The 14,786-nt window shown below is 31.5% G+C and overlaps 1 protein-coding gene across 1 annotated transcript in view; it reads left to right on the top strand.

Moving 5' to 3' along the window:
• The first annotated feature begins 3,458 nt into the window (after positions 1 to 3,458).
• Positions 3,459 to 14,786, top strand: part of LOC139521783 (probable JmjC domain-containing histone demethylation protein 2C) — an 89,694-nt gene continuing 78,366 nt past the window's right edge. The window contains exon 1 of the mRNA XM_071315404.1: positions 3,459 to 3,833. Within this exon, the coding sequence (XP_071171505.1) occupies positions 3,678 to 3,833 (156 nt within the window). The 5' untranslated portion in view covers positions 3,459 to 3,677. The remainder of the gene's footprint in view (positions 3,834 to 14,786) is intronic.

A 14,786-nucleotide genomic window follows, 5' to 3' on the forward strand; every position in this document is an offset into this window, starting at 1 on the left:
ACGGGGGTAGGAGAAAGGAGAAAATGGGTGGGAGAAGGGAGAAGGGTACCCCCCCCCTGTCCTCCCCCTCAGAGCTGGTATAACGTTACAAGTATTTCATACTTTAATTAGCATCAATGAAAATTATGCACTTAATTTAAAGACCAAGTTAAAAAAAACTATTCATACAAAAAGATGCAATCAAAATATGATTTAATATGGCAAACTGAGCTTAATAATGAGTTCAGAGGCAATAAACTATATGGGAATAAGCTTTAAAAATATCAACAGGCCAAATAAAGTACGAAGTTGAAGAAAATTACCTTTTGCAGGGAAATTTTAAATATAGAAATTATTTAACAAAATTTCGTATCAATGCTCACAATAACGAGATCGAGAGGGGAAGGTACAAAAATCTGATAATATCAGAAAGTATCTCATTCTGTAAATTCTTATTGTGTGGTACTGAGGTTGAGGATGAAATTCGTTCTATTCTTCAGTGCCATAAGTATGATAACTGAACTTTCAAATATTCTTCTTAACTTTTCAAATGAAATAAAACAACGGTTAGAATTGTTTAGTGGTTTAGTTATTAAATCACAATTTATTTGGATTTCATGCATACTCCACTGAAACTCGGCTAATTAATTTATTTAAATATTTATTCATAGACAGATTCGGATTCAGATTCTTTATTAAATTACCATACAGTGACATATAATTGTATGATTACAACACTGAGCATTTAAACAGGTCTGTTTGTGAAATCTGCACATTGATATCCAGTTATTTTTTCTGACGTTATTTGAGTTGATGGGTTAAATCAGAGACACATATGATACTAAACACCTAACGGGAGTGAGTGAGCTTGATCTTCATATGATGAAGACATATAATATATATATATTATATATATATGTAGGACTCTAAAGTGCGATGGGGACGCTAAAGTGCGATGGTTACGCTAAAGTGCGATGGTATGCGCTAAAGTGCGATGCATCCCCACGCTAAAGTGCGATGGTCCGCGAAAGTATAGACGTAAGAAACGTAGTTTGATTATGACGTTATCAGTCGTTTATACAAACCAAAAAAAAGAACATGCCGGAAGATAGATTCAGAATATTTTATTAACAATTTATACAATAAATGTCCATGACTTTAAAACTAGTAATTGATTTAAACTTAATCGTTCTTTGTCGGCTGTAGCGCAATGTTTATTTTTTTCGAGTGCTGGAAGGACTTGTATTCTGTAGTCAACAAATTTACTAAATACATACAAAACAGTATACGCATACTTATCCTGCTTCTATTAGAAGCAAACGGATACATTTGAAGCATTGTTTATGTGGTAGTTTACTCTGTGATCCTCGTTAAAATGCTGTCGATTTTAATAAAAGATACGTCCGACGGTAAAATAGACATACATGTTTTCATGTGTGAATTATAAATTTTCTGCATTTGTTCGTACTGTACATTGTAGGAAAATAAAACATGTATTTGTTCTCGCTAAGAAAAAGGAGAAAGCTAGGCGAACATTGCCTTTCTTTCGCATTTGACATGATTAAAAGCTTATAAATAAAGAATAAATGTTGCATATTCCGACAATGAACGAATTTTATATTTATAATTTTTGAATGATGACTGTAAGGGAGGTTTTAACATTGGTGTGAACGACAATATATACCAATTATCCAAATATTCAATACCATGAATACGCTCCAAATTTTTAAAAATTCATTTTTCATGAAATTTAATGTTTTGCGACACATAAATTAGTACCTTTATAGCAATTATAACTTGGTCGAACTTGTTTATTTAGAAACAATCACTTAAGCCTACCGGAAAATTATAAAGCCTATCACTTATGTTATACCTTAGCATACTAGCATTTGCAAAACTTTTTTGACCTGTATGTTTTAACCCCTCGCATCTTACCCTTTGGACCATCGCACTTTAGCGTAATAAACCAACGTACTTTAGCGAACAAACAACCATTGCACTTTAGCGTGAGACACCATCGTACTTTAGCGTAGACCATCGCACTTTAGCGTGACCATCGCACTTTAAAGTACCATCGCACTTTAGAGTCCTACATATATATATATATTATTATCAGTTTAATTGAGGTCTGGAGCTGGCATATGTCAGTATAATTGCTATTAGTCCTTTGTTAACAGGTTAATGTATCATTGTCATTTTGCTTAGTTTCTTTTGTTACCTATTCTGACATCGGACTCGGACTTCTTTTAAACTGAGTTTTTACGCATCGCCGCGATTGTGTTTATTTGTCTACATTGACTAGAGGAATAGGAGTGGGTTGAGATCTCATAAAACTTGCTTCACTCCGGCGCATTTTTGCGCCTGTCCCAAGTCAGGAGCCTCTATCCTTTGTTTGTCTTGTATGATTTTTAAATTTAGTTCATTTATATATTTTGGAGTTGAGTGTGACGTTCATTATCACTGAACCAGTTAAGAGGTTTGTATTTAGATGTATGTATGCGACTATATGAGAGTAAAAGTTTTTTTTTCAATTGCTTGAGTCTGCTTTAATGATTATGACTGGTGGAATAGCAACAACTTGGATGGTATGATATTATGGTTGACTTTTGGAGTATGTATGCTTGATATTCTGTATAATAATGTGTAGTTTGAACTTTCTTCGTGTTGTATTTAGAGACATTATAGTTCTTCATCCGATGATCCCACCGATGCTTGCTTTTGCATCTATCTCATCTGACCTGTGGTTTATTTTCCAGGCACTTCTTAAATACTCATCATTTGTCTTGTTTGTTTTGTTAATAGAATGGTTCCAATACTGATCCTGGATTTTTGACAAATAAAACCCCCAATCATGCTTTGCAAATTTGTGGGGGAGGGGTACGCCGGCCGTACCCAGCCTGAATCCGCCACGGCGTAAATACGTTGCATTAATTTGTAACTTTGGTCTGTTTTAAAACCATGTTTAAAACTAGTCGAGTTTACCCAAAGGACAACGCATGCACGGTTTTCGAATATAATACAATGCATCAATAATTCCATCATTTTTTCAGCCCTCCTCCCTATATCTCAAATCATATGGCAAGTGAAGTTTGATGCTGTCAGTTGGATATAACCAAAAAAAAAATACTTTCAAAATCAGTGCAATAAATTACTGGCTGAATAATTTTAACTAGATATAGGAAGATGTGGTGTGAGTGCCAATGAGACAACTCTCCATACAAATAACAATTTAAAAAGTAAACCATTATAGGTTAAAGTACGGCCTTCAACACGGAGCCTTGACTCACACCGAACAACAAGCTATAAAGGGCCCCAAAATTACTAGTGTAAAACCATTCAAACGGGAAAACCAACGGTCTAATCTATATAAAGTCCACATGTTAAGACATGCCATGATTTTTTAAAAATAATTTCACCTAAAAAAATCTGTCGAATATAGATAAAGTAAAATTAAAGGAAGCTCTCTTAAAAATATAGCCACAAGTTTTAAACAACATACAAACAAACAGTTTCTGTTAAACGATTGAACTATATTTTCTCTATTTGTTGATAAAATATGACCTATTGACCCCGTGTCAAATATGTGTGTTGTAAATTCATACGCTGCGTACGACAGTGTAAGATACGAAGGAATTTTGTTGTAAAGTTTTGTGATTTAGGAAGAATGTGAAATCTAATATGGGTTCTTGGTGAATGAAATGGCTTTTAAGTGTAGAGAGGATTTAGTAGGGAAGAGATTTCTATCAGTTCAGAGCCCTGGAAAACTAAAAGTTAACAAAATTTGTGAGTGGGAATGGCGGTCTGGATTTGTTCGAGCTGTTTCATTGAAAGATGTAACCTGTCCGGACCTTGCTGTAAGTATTATTTATTCAGGTAGCGTAACTAAAAAGGTGAAAAGAACTAAAACATAATGCAATACAACATCTTTTAGCTCATTTATAAGCTCAGGTAGTTAGTAAAATACCCATACATGGAATCTGTAGTTGTTTGCAATGTATGTTTGGGGACCGTCTCAGAACTGAAATAAAGTTTGTCAGCTGTAGTTCTGTTCTGTTTTTGTATGATTCCTCCACTATCTTGGAGAACCGTTTGGGAATACAATGTAATACGTCCACTACTGTTCTTTAATTTAGGACTGAAACACCATCTAATCGTCTGGGGAGATACTTATAAATAAAATATAGATCCAAGGATTAAAATTATTATTTAATTTTCTCTAATAAGATCAAAATTGGGAGACTATATTTGAGATAATCTGTTGAAATATACCATAGCCAAAAAATGTTTGTATTTATTTATTTACTTACAAATTTAAATAATTGGAAGTAGAACATAATCTTGTTTCCTGTTATCTTGTGGAAGGTGTGGCTTATTTCGTACACATATTTATTTACATACTGCATGTACATGCATTTTGAGGAGTGGAATGGTTTTTAATTGTAATTTGAAAGTTTTATATGTATTTGGAGATTAAAATCTTACATTTGGTATTGTCCATACAGGTTGATCTTATTTTCATACAAAGAAATTCTCTGACCACAAATGATTGAATTCTGTCTCTTCATTAGCTGTTGTTTTATGTTGATGATTTGTTGCAATTTTAGTTCATGTATGTAAAACATTTTGAAGGCATTTCACCCAATTCAGCAATTGACCTTCTTCAGTTTCTTTGCTATCTTATCTAAACTGCATGGTAGATCAGTCACCTTTATCAAAGCTTTTCAGTGGTGGATCCAGAACTTTTCGTAAGGGGGCCCGCTCCAGACACGCTTCAGTGATTTCCTATACACATGTTACCAACCAAATTTTTCCCACTAAAAGGGGCCCCCCAGATCCATTTTACGCTTTTAGATGTTAAACCATTATGTTGATGTCAACTTTCTTTAAATATACAAATGTACATGTAGCTAAGAGCATTTTAGTGCTTGACTTCTACATGTACATTCATAGTAGAGACGTTTGTTCATCATTGAAGACCTTTTGTTTTCTAAATTGGTTTGCTTGCTACAAATGTATTTTATTGTTTTTTTTTAAACAAAGAAAAACATACATGTAGGTCATACATTTGTATATATACCTGTACCTTCGTTTCCTTTGTTTAAAACAAAACAAATCTGCAGTCATCACGCTGAGTGGCAGTCCTGGCAGCCCAGGCTTGTAAAATTGCTCTCAGGCCTGTAAAAATCATATTTACAGGTCAACAGAATCTAATTAAAAATTTTCAAAAAATGAGCTCTGGGCCTGTAGATTTAACAGTTCATCGTGAAGACTGAATCTGACATTAAAAAACTTGTTTACATCAAAAATGCACCAAACACATATTCAATGAGACATTAAAATTTATATAACACTACAATACATGTATTGATACATGTAGTTGCAATCGTCAATATTTAGCCAGTTACAGTCAAAATCCCAAGCAATTTTTTTGGATGCTTGTACGTTATTGTAATTTGCCTCACTGTCCTTTCATGCAACTATTTAAAACAGTCATCAACAATATAAGGCCCCGCATCATTCAATCACTTTCAATAGTCAACATCCAATACAATCTACAATCATCAGGAAATATACAAACATTATCGTATAGCATGTACATGTATTGTAACAATCATTAGGAAAATACAGCCAACAACAGTCCACAGTCATCATCACTATTTCCAGGAGAAATACAAACATTCATCGTCACTGTCACAAGGAAAATACAAACCTTGAGATACAAACACAACATTCATCATCACTATCACCAGGAAAAATACAATCATCAACATTACACAGTCAACAAACTATCATCTGATCATTGTCAAAATCACCAGGAATAGTCAATAAACAGTCTACCATCATCATCACAATCAACAGGAAAAATACTAACACAGTCAACAACTGTCCACAGCACCATCATAGTCACAATCTGACACCAAGAATAATACAAACTTTAAGTCCAGAATCATTGTTGAGATTGCAATCACAAGGAAAAATACAGACACAATTTACTGTTCCTTTCATTTTTTGTTAGACTACATATTTAATACAGAATACTCTTGATGATTAATTGCTTGAGGTATTGTACATGTATAGTCATACTCACTCATACATGTACTTAAGTCTATTGTTGAAGACTGTGGACATGTTCTGGAGATACTATTTTTGGTCAGTTTAGTTTTTAGGAGACTTAATTCTTCTTTAAAGATTGACCCTGTGAAGGTGATTTTAGGTTTTTTATTAATATTTGTTAGACATTTGGTCAGTGTATTCTTCTCCGGTTCATGCAATATTTCTGAGGTGTTATTGTGTGATTCATGGAATGTCAGTGTCTACTGTCATAATTAATAAATAATTTTCAAATTCATAGAATGATGTAGTTTTGTAATTTCTTAGGTAGAGGTACACAAGACGAGGTTGTATAATAATTCATTTGGTATACTACATGTACATGTACATTTGGAGTATGTCAGGTTTGATATTCATTAAGAAAAACAGTTTTTAACTGGTATCAGATTCAGAACTATTCAAGCAGGCATATTTTATTACTTCAAAAAATGCTCAGTGCAAATAAAACGGTATAGAGCTACTGAAGGTCAATACAGATATTCTACACAAACTTGCATGGTTCCTTAATGTATACATACATACAACTACAAGTATTCTAGGTTTTATTCTGTCTGGTGGAACATTTCTAAATTTGACTTTACACTTTAGGTTATATATGTTTTATGTAGAAAATTTATTCCTGAACATTTGTGAAAACAAACTCTTTTTTTGTTTGCCATCCATTTGTCAACAAATTGGTAAAGTGTTTACACTCCTGAGAATTGGGTGTATTGACATGAGTGGTCAATAAGTTTAAGGATCAATGACCAATAATTTGAATCATTGTCTCCAATACACAGTACATATATCATTATATTGTAGTTTCTGTGTACAATGTAATAAGATTAAGAATTCTACCATTGCAATGTACCAGAGAGCAATCATAACTTATTCATCTAATATTATGGGATTATGGAATCTGTGTCACTGTATAATTTGATAGCCAATAAAAAAAGTATGTCTTTTCAATAATCAGATCTGAGAACAGTTACCAAAAGCTAGTTCCAAAACAATAACAACAAGGTTTATATTCTAATTCCTCAACTCAAACGCATATAAAGTATTTATAAAATAAAATCAAACACTTGTTACATAGGAATAGCTCGCCAGCATGTGCAGCTTACTGTTAAATTTTATTAAAACAAAATATTGAGTCCCGATGTCATGATATCGGCAACACCGCTGCGTAGTACACGACAGCCTACAAAATAGAAAAACAAAATCAGAAATCATATATACATATAAATATTAATAACCAAAACAGACAATGTCCTACTGATAGTATAAATATCTATCTATGCGTGAAAACATTTCAAATATACAAGCATCTTAATCCGTGTGGGGGGGAGGGGGGTCTTTACCTAAACTAAGCTGCCTTACTGAACGGTATACGAGCTTCGAATGACCATATATCTTAAATTACTTAAACAATACAACTATTCGCGCTTTAAAAATCCCGTGCTATTTACATAACAAATATCATACTCAATATATTTACGCAATGCGACAAATATTGACCAATCCGAAATATCATATATTTAAAACACAAACCTGTTTATCCAATATAAACACCAATAGATGACCACTATGCGGACACACAATCATGTGTGATTGTTTACATAATAGAAAACACGTGTATGCTCAACTTTAATAAATACATATATAACATCGAAATGGAACCAACGTTAACTAAGATTGAGATTAAGTGGTATGAACATTTGAGAGATTTCTATGTTTTTTTTAAGCATCAGTCAGTTAATGTACAAACAATACAAACGGTACAAGTGTATTTCCTTATCCCATCCAGAGATGGGTCCGATTACTTTCAATGTAATTGATTAAATTACAATTACTTTGTCATTTGTACGATTAAATTAAATTAATGATTACATCATTTCTGAAAGTATCTGATTAAATTAATGATTACATTGGCAAAGTAATCATGATTACATCTGATTACAATGAATTTAAAAACAAAACATTTTGAATGATGTGAATGAATAAACATTCAATATAACTATAGCATTTTTGAGAAAGTATTTTATTTGGTTCAATTATAAAATGATAACTTTAAATTAAACTTCATCTATTTAAATAAACACCAAATTTCACTACAAACATATACATGATATACATTACACTTTCTCACCAATGATCTCTGAATTATTTTGAATTAAATTTAATAAAGATATATCATAATCAAGTGTTTTTTTGTTTGTCTTCTGACCTCTTTCATAATTTATATGTATTCCAAGTTGCAGTTTATGGAAGTTTAAATATGGATGAAATAAAGTTTCCAGTTATAACTATGTTAAATGTTAATAGAAATGTTTAATCAAATTGTAAACAATATGTAACATGTGTAAGTACTAAAAATCATTGCATTTTACATGTCCAGTCCAAATACAAAAAAATTTTAAACAACATATTTGTCCAACTTTTAAATTTAATTTGTGCTAATTAGATAAATTTTCATGTCTGATATATCTTTTATCATATATATTTCCCTACAGCTATACTCATTGGTAATTGCAATAAAAACAAACCTTAATTAGTCTCCTACCTGTCAATTCAAAGTTGACAAAAATCACAAAAATTAACAAAAGATTATAATTCAGGGTTAAAGAAAAGTATTACTTGAATATATAACAGTTATTATCAAATATTAATATGAAGATCATTATAAAACGATGAATATACATGTATGTACACTATCTTTTTGGAGAAGACGTTGCTAAGTTGTAAAACTTGTGTCTGATCCTTTTGTCATTTTGAACAATAAAATATGTTTAAACTATCTTTTACCAAGATAAAAGGTTTATAATTATATTATATGTCTATGCTTAGGCTAATGATGACTTTTCAATACTGTAACAGTTTATTTTTTACTGAAGTAGACATGCTTAAAGTAACCAAACCATTTTAGTATGTTAAAAATTTATCAAATATGAAGAACAAAGAGGTTCATTTACTGACCAAAACACAATTTTAGATTTTTTTCATTGTAATCAGAATGTAATCAAAAAGTAATCATGATTACAGGGTATTTTGAAAAGTAATTGATTAAATTAAATTACATGTAATCAGATTTTTGGCTGATTAATGATTACACTGATTACTTGAAAAATTGTAATCAATTACAGCTGATTAACGATTACAATTACAATTACCCCAAGTCTGATCCCATCACATGCCCATTGCCAAGTATAATGTATGTAGTATACGTATACACAAATATTTAATACATGGATATTAGACCGTTGGTTTTCCCGTTTGAATGGTTTTACACTAGTAATTTTGGGGCCCTTTATAGCTTGTTGTTCGGTGTGAGCCAAGGCTCCGTGTTGAAGGCCGTACTTTAACCTATAATGGTTTACTTTTTAAATTGTTATTTGTATGGAGAGTTGTCTCATTGGCACTCACACCACATCTTCCTATATCTATGTACCAAATGTTCTTAACGTTTCTTTTAAGTTTTGATTGACAGGTTTTCCAGATATTTATATAAAATTTATATAACCCTATGGATTTCTTATTGCTTACATCCATTTTGTGAAGACTGTTTGGTATCAAAGCTTATTGGTGTGTTATTGATTTCAGAAAAAGGTCTTTATGGATTTAAACATACAGTTGTATATAGGCATTTAAATTCAGTAACTAGTATCATTTGACTTTATCTAGTCTTCATTTACATGAACATGAATATTCAAATGTTAAAGGAACTGTGAAGTTCATCAGGGGCCATAACAGGAACGATTTTAACATGGAGGACTATCTCAAAAGTTAAAGCCAGAAAACTCTATAATGCAGTCTGACTGTCACAAAATGTCAATAAAAGCTTGGATTTCCATATTTTAGAAATAATTGATGCAAGCTATATGTACTTTATTGTAGTTTTAACATGGGTAGGCATTATATTCGTGATTATTTTTGCCCGAGCGATAATTATGTTATTTCTACATTCATGAACATTTGATAAAAATGAGTTATTTCTGAATAAAAAATGTATAATTTTTTAAGATACTTATAAAATACAGAAATTGAAACAAGATCCAAGATCAAGTTCAAAAATCTGTCAATTTGCAATGTTTTCATCGAAATCCAGGACCACCAGTTGTTGAGGCATACTATACAGTTTGGATCCCGTATTTACATTTTGATAAAAATTTCCATATAGACTGATTTTTGAACTTGATCTTGGATCTTGTTTCAATTTCTGCTACTGTTTAGTAGAGCTAGTGTTAGAATTTTAGTACTGATCATGATGATGTCTAAAGTTACTAAATCTGTCATATGAATTATAATGACCTGTTATGACAAAGGTTGAAAGTGGTTTGCCAAATCTATTGTCAGTTTAAGAGCGTATATGTATAAGTTTGCATCTGCCTGATTCAAGACAGAAAATATCTAGCAAAAGATTCCATCTATTTGATTTTAGTGTTGTTTAGACCTACATTTATACTATTAACACATTGTTCCAACCATTTGTCTAAAAAGTAACTAATGAAGAACTCCAGGAGAGAATTTAAATTTTAGCAAACTTTGATCATTATATGTCTTGGTTTGACCTTGGGTTACTTTGATTAAAAGTTTACTTCTATGACAAGAGCTTATAAGAGGACGACCATTTGATATTCTTTGGGGGCCAGGAGGATTTGTTTTGAATCGGTTATTTATTTTTGTAAACTAGGAGGACAGGTTATCTATTTTCTGCACTATTGAAGCAAGATTTTTAATTTTCATTAAAGCAGGGGACTGATAATTTTTTTTCACAACTATATTTATAACATTCGAAAACATACAATTTTGAAATAATACATGTATAGTCAAGTCATTATGTACCATTTAATTAGAATTTAATCATCATCCTCTCCGGAAAGTATCTTCTATATTCCCAACTGCATATACGTGTATTGCATACATACACAGTATTAAAGTTTGGTTGTAACTAGCCTTTTTTTTTTTAAAGTATTGGCAATCATGTTTTACCGAGCAGAGCGAGGCAAAATGTTTTTTGAAGGGTTTTGGAGTCACTGAAGACCCAAGAAGCTATTGAAACAAATGATGCAAAATCATGCTTTCTGAGTGTTCCCCAGACACTTTCTTAGTTAATCTGAAAGTGCAAGTTCTGTTGTAATAATTTTTTGACAATATTTTGGTCTCAAAGCAAAATGTATAGATTCAGTGTTAGACTTAAGTTTCTAGGGACAACATCAAAAGACCAATATGCATGATAACACAAAAATGTATTTCACATAGTCTGTCACAATAAGCTACTGTTTTTTTTTAAACGTTTGGTTTTGAAATTTCCTACACGAGGCATTTGCCTTAATGTAGTTATGGCCCTGCATGTATAAATAAAAGTGAGGTAAGTGTTCCTGAGAAAATATACCTCAAGTTAAATAAAACCAATTTGCAGATTTTTCAAGTATATTTACATAGTATTTATACTTTGATTGTTAAAAGATTTGGGAAGTGTTTCCCGATTTATTTTGGAAAAAAGATGAATTTATGTACATTTGTACTTACAAATCGGTTATTAAAAGTGCTTTGTGATATTTTCTTATTCTTCAGAATATATAGATATATTTTTTACTACAAAAAAAGGTGCCTTCCATTTATTTGATATTTCCAAATTCCAACCTTTAGATTCCCTCTTAAAGCAGTAATATATTAAGTTTAATTCTTTTGAGATGTTCCCTTTATTTTTCTATTCATTCAGTCAAAAGAATTCTCTTTGTGTAAGTCACCCAATTTGAACTATGGTTTGAAAACTACACAGAGAAGAAATATTTAATTCAAAATCTCAGCATACTGTCATTGTAATATCTTTGCTAATGACATAGCTGACTCTTGACTCACACAGGTTGTGGAAAAACTAGGTCAACTGTCAATGTGTATTTTATTTACACATTGTACCTGTTTTTAAGATGTCTGGTATATATGGTAAACTTTAAGGTTGTTATTCTTAGTCAAGGTCTTCTCCTTTAGTACCCACATACACACAATGTACTATAAAATCACCTTTTTTTTTTTTTTTTATTGAATTCCAAACTTAATGGACCCACTCAAAATGCTCAAATACCAGTGGCGGATCCAGAACTTTTCCTAAGGGGGGGCCAGCTGACTGACCTAAGGGGGGGGGGGGGGGGGGCACTCCAGTCATGCTTCAATGATTCCCTATATAATCAACCAAATTTTTCCCACGAAAGGGGGGGGGGTGGGGCCCTGGATCCGCCTATGAATACCTCATTTATATGGTCATTCATTTACTCACAATAGAAGTTTTTAGTGATTAACAAATTTTGTGTTGAAAATGTTTATTATAAAACACAGGGGTCTAATTTAAGTTTTTTAGTGAACTGGTCAGACAGACCAGTGGACTGAAAAATCTATTAGTCCTTCTCCAAATCTACTGGTTCTGCGAAATTGACATTCATTTTACCATCACTAATATAAAAAAAAATAATTATTATAATTTATGATAAATGTTTACTTTTATTTTCCTGCTTTCTTTTACATACATGTTACACGAGAAAAAGAGAAAGAGTCTTGATCATTATTTTGATAAAGGTTTTGATAATCTGAATAATTTTCTTTATAAAAATCGGGATCAAGGAGAGATAAATATAAAAAAATCAACATTGTCTTCCACATAATATCAATCTTCACTACCACCATAGGGTGCCTGACTGTTTACTCCTTTCAAAAATTTCAACATTTTGTGTTGTTGTGAAGAACATGCTCACCCAAGATATTAATAAACTTGATCTATTGTAATACTTCATACCCCCAGTACCGTGTAATTCAGTTTGCAAGTTATTTTTTTTGTGTACACAAGAAACAGAAAATGCGATGCAATACAGTTTGCAACATACTAGTCCGAAGAGGCGAAGACTAAATTTCTGCCATATTTCTTGTGAGTCTCAACAAAGTTTTGGGAGACGGAGTTTTATAAGTATTTCCAAAGTTGCTTCCGATTCCCATATTTGAACTTTATGCAACATTGTAATATTTTATCTTGTAATTTTTCATTAATAAATACTGTTTAAAACTAAACTTTTGCAAATACATTTACTCACTAGTCTGGGACAAATTGGAGTGACGATGATGGACTAGTGTAGTGGCTAAGAGTGCAAACTGAAAATAGTAATTTAACTTAGTGTCCTGGTAATTTATATTTCTAAGTTAACTTTAATTTTAACCTGTGCAGTAAATATTCATAACTCAAGATAATACTTTATGGTAATCCATATTAGATGACATTGGATTGTTTTTTTATGGGGGTACTTCATGAATACTGTGTACATGTAACAGTTGTTATTAAAGTGTCCTTTGTAGGACGTTTTACATTTAACATCAGTTACACTAACAAGGTATCCTGAAAGAGATTTTCCAAAGTTATTATTATTATCAGTATACCAAATTTTTTAGCTTAATACCCATATATACATTTATGTTAGTACATACATGTAGCATATTTACCTGAAGATATCAGGATATCGGTAGATTTACAAAATGTATCAATTCAATATTATTCAGTTTTTGTTATTGGTGTATCAAAACATTGATGTATGAATATAATTTCATAAATTTGAAACGTTTAAAATAATTAAATACCAATATAAAGAACCATTCGTCATTTTTGAAAAAAGACTATAAATGAAAGTTGAATTAATTATCTCCCCTTCATGATAGATTGATTGGAAAATTAACCAGAGTATATTAATCACAGAGAGGGACTATCAAGCAATTTTTAATTGTAACTTATTTATTGTTAAAACAATTTACCACTATAAACGAATGTTACGTTATACAAATATAAGGACTTTGTTAGCTAAATCTACAAATTTTATTAGATATTATTAATTTTTATTACAATAGATAAATATGGTAATACATGTACTAGATTTTTTTGGAAAATGTCGGATCTTATTTGAAAGCATTTCTCGATGTCAAGATGCTCTTTGAATATGAGTATGAAAGAACAATGTCACTGTGTGATTTGTTGCAGTGTGGTGTATATTGCAAGATTTAAAGGGGATGTATAAAGCTTTAAAAGTTTTTGTGTATACAGGGACAACTTGAGCTATCAGATGTTCTTTATAAGGGTCATTGTCCTAATCACCTTCTGTTAGTTTATCAGTATGCTTGAACAGTTAAAAATAACTATTGCCAACAAAAGTCTATGCCAACAACATTAATCTATGCTATAGTGAACTTGTAAAACTCCACAATGTCCAGTCATCTTTTAGTTTCATGTTTGAGAGTTGTTGCCACTCACTTCATTTTTATGTTGTTTTTTCCAATTTTGTCCAAATCGTGCTTCTGCGTTAAAGTTAAACTCATATAATGTCTTTCTGTGCCCATAAATGTCTTGGTAGTTAGATTCTTAAACAGTAGATTGGTTACATAAATATCCTTCAATTCTTACATGTCACTAGAAACAAAGCTCCTATGTATAAATACAGCATATAACAGGCTAGTATTATTTCAACTTATACAGAATAAACATGGAATTGATTTAAAATTTCAAGCACAAGAAATTAAGCAAATTCCCTAATAAAAAATAATTCCAAATTGAAATAATAGCCTGTTTATATATTTTCCTTTCATTACCTGCTACACTGACTGATAAAAATTCAACTTTTATCTTTTGTGAGGCTCAACGCTGCAAAGCAGGGGCACCATCTCTATGATTAAGACTTAAGGCAGTT

The sequence above is a fragment of the Mytilus edulis genome, chromosome 4 (assembly GCF_963676685.1).
Source record: "Mytilus edulis chromosome 4, xbMytEdul2.2, whole genome shotgun sequence".
NCBI classification, from domain to species: Eukaryota; Metazoa; Mollusca; class Bivalvia; order Mytilida; family Mytilidae; genus Mytilus; species Mytilus edulis.